This window comes from Monopterus albus, unplaced genomic scaffold (genome assembly GCF_001952655.1).
Source record: "Monopterus albus unplaced genomic scaffold, M_albus_1.0 scaffold183.1, whole genome shotgun sequence".
In the NCBI taxonomy this organism is placed as follows: Eukaryota; Metazoa; Chordata; class Actinopteri; order Synbranchiformes; family Synbranchidae; genus Monopterus; species Monopterus albus.
Genome location: NW_018128063.1, coordinates 210,861 through 218,229, shown reverse-complemented (window position 1 = coordinate 218,229; position 7,369 = coordinate 210,861). Strand labels below are relative to the sequence as shown.

At 39.0% G+C, this 7,369-nt stretch overlaps 1 protein-coding gene across 4 annotated transcripts in view; it reads right to left on the bottom strand.

Moving 5' to 3' along the window:
- vrk2 (VRK serine/threonine kinase 2) overlaps window positions 1-7,369 on the bottom strand; it is a 32,567-nt gene that overhangs the window by 14,560 nt on the left and 10,638 nt on the right. For all 4 annotated transcript variants that reach the window (XM_020617038.1, XM_020617035.1, XM_020617036.1 and 1 more), the window contains 2 exons: window positions 2,116-2,236; window positions 499-557 (listed from right to left, as the gene is read on the bottom strand). In XM_020617038.1, coding sequence (XP_020472694.1) covers window positions 499-557; window positions 2,116-2,236 — 180 coding nt within the window. The remainder of the gene's footprint in view (window positions 1-498; window positions 558-2,115; window positions 2,237-7,369) is intronic.

The window sequence follows — 7,369 nt, the reverse complement described above, 5'->3', positions numbered from 1 at the left end:
AATAATAATAATAAATAATTGGATAACATAGTATGGATGCTGAATCAGCATCCATACAATAAAGAACAGGATAACATAGTGTGGATGCATCAAGCATCCACACAATAATAATAAAGAACAGGATAACAAAGTATGGATGCTTGTCAGCATCCATACAATAAATAAAGAACAGGAGAACATAGGAGAACACAATTAGGATTATCTGCTTATCTGAGTAATGTACAGCCCTATTAGTTTTGCTCCAGTGTTTTCAGAGATGTGAATATAGCCTACCAGCTAGTGGAACAAGCAGTTTCCATCATGTTCCCTTCCCTCTTTGTCATGAGGCTCAGACTGCATTGAAGTTTCTTGCTGTCTCGAATATTTGAATACCAAAATTGAAAAACAATTACCTACCAAAAGAATGAATATCCGAATAGTTGTATAATTGGGTCCAGCCATAGTCGGCCTACTACCTGAATTAGCCTGACTTAAAAGAAGCCTGTGGCCCCAGCTTACCTGTGCTGGCACTGTTCACTGACAGCTGCTGGACTGAGTCTGGCAGATTATCCATCAGTCTGAATGAGGAGGAAAGGAAGGTAGCACAGTGAGGACAGAAATATGACAAGAGATGGAGGTCAGGGGTAGATAGTATGGTTATAACAACACAGTAGAACAAGCTGTCCTAGTGGATGTTAATACTTCTCTCAGGATAACACCTGATACACTCCTATAGTCTAAAATGGAAGGTTATGAGCTTCACAAAGTCTTTTATTGCACGATTTTATTAGATTGTGTAAATATTGGATATTAGGTCCACCCTGTGGCTTTACTTTTCATTTTCTCAGCAGATACTTGGTAACCATATATGGTTTTGTAAAATGTATTTAGTCTTTAGGAATACAAACAGTAATTATCTACAGACATTAAAAGGAAGCATTAAAATCTAAATATACATAAATACACTGGGGCAACAAAGCATGAAAAACCTCCCATAACCTGAAATCTGAAGAATATGAAAGGCTTTGGTGCCATATTACACCTTGTGTTACCACTGTATTTTAAAAACCTGAACATATTGGATAAAGATCATTGAAAATGTGACAGTGGGACAGACTGCATCTGCACTATTATAAACTATTTTGTAGTGTATGTTGGCATCTAACTAAAGTTTATGAGCAGCCCCTGTTCCTGGTTGGGCTTTAAAATCAGGGTTAAAACATCAACTACATTTGCCCAAGGGCCAGAATTTTCCTGAGCAGACACTGTTGGGCTCTATTTAAAAAATGGCTTAATTGAAATGTTATTTTTGTCACGCTCTATCAGTGTGAACTAACACATATAAACCTACTTAAATGATGAGGGTATGTGAAGAAGAAAAAAAAAACAAGAAATAAAACAAAATGTTAAATAAGAACATGAGTTTGTGCCCATTCTTGCATGAAGACACAGGACAAGCTGCACTCTTAAAAGCCTATCCTAAAATCCTCTTTCAACCAGAAGCCTGCTGTGTTGATGACAAGCTGGCAACAAGTCCACCAAGAATATTTACACATTGTCACCCAAAATGGCTCAAGAGCCATGGTAGATAACAAACACCCTGCAGATGTCCTGATCAATCACATTATTGACAGTGAGTAAAGTCAGGCCTCACCGCGCACTGCTGTCACTCACTGTTCAGTTACATAGCCATACTTTTGCTACTCCCCCAGGGATAGAGGCTACATTGTGTCTGTTCTTGCATTTTATGATGGTTTGATCCAGACATAAGCAGCTGGAGGTGGAGATAAAAGTGGGCGATGAGTTTAGCAGCCTGCGAACTTCCACGGACTACAATTTATCTCTGGTGGACAATGACTTGCTAACAACAAGCTTTATAGAGCCATGTTGTATTTGGTATGGCAATGAAGATGCTAACAGTTTTTGAGAATAGCTACCCTATTCTACCTACACTAATGCCTTGTTGCCATCGAAAGTTTAACCAGAATATTCTATTCTGTATACTTGTACAAATGTAGAGTATAAGCTGTGGCAAAAAAAGGCAAAAGACACATTCAAGCAATCCCCAAGAGTATGTGGTCACATGTTTCATTGCAGGTAATTAAATCTCTGCTGTGGATCAGCACAGTGACCTACCTGGCCTTGGCCTCCTGGACTTGAGCTGGGTTCTTGAGAACACTGTCCCAGGGCAGAGACCCACACAGCCAGTGAAGAAGACAAAAGCCCAAAATCTGGAGATCACCACGTCTAGATGGGGCTATAGTGAGACAAAGAAATGAGTTGGTCAAACATGATAAGAAAACTAATCATGTAATATTCTTTTACATGCTGCTTGCTTCTTTTATCCATCACTGGCTTTTACATTTGTCAGCATTTTTTCTAGCCTGGGGGAAAGAACATTTTTTTTAATTAATATCTCTTGAATAATTCCACAAAGACCAGAAGAAAATATAAAAAGCATTGATACAAAAATCTGTAGTATACTTTAGAGTATTTTCAAACAACAGATCTTTTCCAAGAACAGTCAAGGTTGGACAAAAGTAGCACTTGCTGTATTGTCAAGTTAGAGCTAAGAAGAATCAAAAAAATCCTACAGCACCTCCTACATGGTGTCACCTGTCAATAGCACATTTTTGTTTTGCCTAACAAGATGAAAGCTTGTCCTAAAAGCAGATCCCTGGTTTTGATTTACAGTCTGTATGAATGGATTTGCCCAAGGCACAATGACTATGAGACTATATACTCTATTAAAGCATAATACTGATGGTGGTGGTGGGTGGGGGATTCAGTTTGTGATCCCAACTGAGTGTGCATGGTCCCCCCACCCCACTAAGACAAAAACCTCTCTGGAGTACTCTGCTGACTTACAGTATTTCTTCTTACAGTGGTGTGTTTTATGAAACCAAATACCTTTGGCCTTTAGTATAATGCAGACACAAAAATATTGCTTTCTTGCACTTGTAGGTAGTAAAACAAAGAACTGTCTAGGGCTAAATCAGTACCACATGGTATAGAAGTCAACGGTTTATTGTTGACCTATTTTGTACTTGTGTATGTGCGTGATACACACTGAGTGTGTTCTAGCAGTCAGAACCCGAAGCCATCTTTATGTTTAAAGTTGAAGGCAGGGCTGGGCAGTGTGGCTAAAAACTCAATCTTAAGTTTTTTTTCAAGCTTGGAACCAGTTCACAATTGTAATCAGCTTTTTAACTGCAACACTAAAATATGTTTGAGCACCATCCTGCTTAAAATTGACTTCTTCATAGGGTATCCAAAAAACCTTAAGCTCACAAAACTAGAAGATTAAGCATGCAAGAAGTGAGGCTGAGTGAGTTTGAATGCTTTTTTTTCTAGTTTTTCCAGTTCACAGTAGGTTTAGTGTGTTAAGCATGATAACTTTTGCTAAGTAGCACTAAGCACAAAGTTCATCTGGGGCTGATGGAAAGATCATTAGTTTTGAAGGTGAAATTCTGATGTGATAGAGCTAGAAGGTGTGGTATGATCAGAGTTCTCGAAGTCGTTCCAGTCTGCGATCTTGAAGGACATTCTGTTCTGAGAAGCGAGGATCAAGGAGCAAGGAGACTGCCTGGAGAAGCCATGAGAAAGGATACATGAGGGCATCCTTCACTGAAGTCCTTTGTGTACTGACACGCCTCTTTCTTTATCAGAAATCAGTTGAAAGATTGGATGCTTCAGAAGAAGGATCTGAGAAACAGGCATCAAATCTGGAAAAACATTTTTCCTCAATTGCTCTCTCTTTACATCGCTTCCTTGCAGTCAGATAATTATTAGACTTTGTGTTATTAATGTACTTTAGTAAGATTCAAAGTCTGCTCTAGTCTGCTCTGTTTCAAGGTTAGCAGTAAGCCATGGCACCAATTGTTTTCTTGTTTTAATCTTGTTTAAGAATTATGTCTGAATGAATGATTTAGTTACACATCACGCATACAACATACACACACATTGAGCTACCTCATTTTATTATGACTAGGTAATACGCAGCTGCTCCAAGTATGTGGAGCTCTAGATAAGAGATGGAGTCTGCTGGACTGACTTTATCTGTGTAAGCGGTCAGCCCAAAACTGATAAATGTATTAGGCTCTGTGTTTCCGGGTGCTTTTTTTCCCTGCTCTCTTCTCCAGCAGCTTGTCTGAAGGAGGGAGCCCTGGGTTGTGTTCTGTAATCCTTTTTATACATATATATATATATATTTGTAAATAAACCAGCTCTAAATTCAAGAAAGACAGACTCCTTCCTTACTCAGATCTGTCCAGTAAAAGAACTGGGGTATAACAGTACTATACTATACTGTATTGATGCTGATCTTCTCACCATGTACTCACCAGTGATGGATTCTTCATTCAATTATAATGAATGACACTTCTTACAAAGAGCACTTTTCAAAGGGTTCAAGTGTGGACCAAGTGTTTATCACTCAAAGCACTGAAAAACATGCTTTAACATTGAGGTCTTTAGTTGTTAAATGCACTGTAATCAGCTGTGTATCTGCACTGTAACTATCTCCTGAAGATACAAAGACTTGCAAAGATTCAGAACAAAAAACACTTCAGGCATTTGATCCAGAGGGCAGTTAGAACAATGAAATTTAATACTGGGGAATATGAGGACATACAAAATTGCCTGTATGATACTTGTGTGATTTACCATAAAATAATACTTCCTTAAGAACAAGTCAGGAGTGGGTTTGAGTCTTACTGCGAGTGTGTGCATGACTGCATGGGTCTACATTAATGTGTGAGGTCTATCAATACTTGTGAACGACATCTATCCAGAGGGATCGGGCGTGGGGAGTTTTAGCAGCTCAATACTTTAACGGCCTTCACATGTCTCCGGAGAAATTACCTATTGACAGGTTCCATCAGAGGGTAGAATTCTCCTCCCTGAGCCACGGCTAGCATTGATCCTCTCCAGCCAACAGTCTGGTCTAAAGAGGAAACGTGGTCACTGCCACAGAGGACCAGATTACATGGAATAGGACGGTGGTGAACTGATTCCACATTAACAAATTTGTAGTTTATTAAATGTAAGTGTTCCCAATTTTTTAACTTGGGTATTATGGCTAGTGAGAAAAGGGCAAAAAGATGAAAGGAAATCACTTGTATAAATGTTGAGTGTTGTTGCCTTAATTAAAAAAAAAAAAAAAAGTCTGGGGTTAGCATGGAACACTAAACTGCTTGGCCCCAGCAGGGAGACTAAACAACTGATGAGGATGATTGGAATGGGTTTTTAAAGAGTGGGCGTTGACACTAACACTAAAAATGTCTTGAAAATAGTGACATTTGCTCGTATTCTTACAAGTTGGCATCAGTCACATGTCATTTTAAGCCACACTTCAAAAGATACAAAACAATTCACTGTATTGCAGGGTACAAGTCACAGGTTGCATTTGTGCACTTAGACTTTTTTAATATTTAAAAAAATCTGTAACTATTGTTAGGTATTGTTAGTCAGATAGATATTGGATAGATACTTTATGTATTAGAAATGTTTAGTGGAGATAGGATGTCTAGTTAGACTGTAAAATGCTTAGTCATCCTTATGAGTTTCTACAGGGTACATCTGGGCAAGGATAACTAGAGAGAAGAGTTGATGACTGTCAGCAGACAGGATGTTTAATATTATTATTATTATGACGTGTATAACTGTAGCCTTAGCCATAATATGTTCTTATGTTCAAGTCACGACATGTTACTAGAGGTCATGAGAATGTTTTTAGTTACACACCACTTAACCAACAGACACACACATTCACACGTTGATTTGCTTCATGTTTTGACTACTGCTATGACCAGCTGCAAAGCTGGTAACTGAGACGTCTCGGTTGACGTTTCTGTGTAGTATGGGGCTAGCCCAACTGAGGTTTTATAATGTATAGGCCTGGTGGGTTCAGGGTCTTTCATCTTACATCTGCCTGCGAGCAGTTTGGAGGTGCAAGATACCTGAGCGTGTAATGTTAATTTTACCTGTGTTCATTGAATAAATCAGCACCGTTTTGAAGTTACTTGGACTGTCTCGTCTCTCAGAGTTAGCAATGGTAACAAGAACTGGAGCACAACACTATGCATTTTATTATCTGAAAGGCTGTACTTAGCTTCAAATATGAAAATGTCTGTGTTACACTTCATCTCAGCAACTCGAGCTGGAGTTAGGTCTGTCTGCCCTTGTGGCTGTAAACATGCATTAAGTTGACATTACAGTGTGGCTTTTTATTGTTGTAAATAATTACACACAGCAATTCACTGCTAACGAGAGCCTGTTGAAGGAGAATAAAGATGAAAAATACATGTGATATTGACACTGGAAAAAGTATTGCAATTCCCAGAGCGCCACAACAGATTAACAATTAAAAAGATCAACAACTACATTAAGCATTTCTGCCCTCTGCGTGTGCACTGAGCACGTTATCACAGCTCATGACAGTGTTTTGTGTGTCTGCTCTGTTGTATTTAATGTGTTTTGCCCTCATGTGAGGAATGGCATGGGACAGTGCAAATATGCATGTGCCTACACATACACTTAAACAGCCCTCAAAGAGAGCTTACACATACTTGAAAAACACACACATGCACAACACAGCGCACTCACATAAACACACACACACACGCATTCTCCACATGCTTTAGACAAAGAGGTGAAGCAGCGATCATGTTGCTGTTAATGATCTCCTATTGTTATTCAGATTCCCTAAAGCACACTGCAGTGTCATACACATAACCCTTCTGCTTCACAGTCTTGTTGTTTGAAGACGGTCTTCTGTCCGCTGGACACCCACTGAATGGTGGTAATTACACCATTTAGCTCTGTTTAAAGGCATGCTACTTGCAAGCTGTATTTTTCAAATGTCACCATGGCAACTTGTTAACATTTTCATGTGTATTTGGTGCCATCAGGTCAGCTTAGCGTCCAGTCTTTGGTCATACTGTTTTTAAGCTGATTTTAACTGTTAGTCAACAGGCGCCAACAACATTCAGAGACATTTTATTGTTCTTGTTGTTCCATTTTTTTTGAAGGACTAGTACATTATGGGACAGTATGGACCTGTTTTTAAAACTATGATTATCATTATTTCTGTGTTTCCAGTGCTGGAAAGATGAAAACTCACTGCTTTTGTGTAGAAAGCCATACTACAATCTTTATAGTTCCCACTGCTGCTCCTATTCCTCCCCCTTTCAAAATCATATTAAAATTGACATGCTTTCCATTTGACTGTAAGTGCTGACAGGACATTTTCTGCCCCTCTTTTATTTATCGATCACATTTATAGAAAGTCTGCGGTATGGCGGTAAGTCTGAGCCATACTAACTCACAATGTGGAACTGGTGGGTAGGGGAGTTCTTCACAGAGATTATCTGCAGCTCAGGCCTCACTC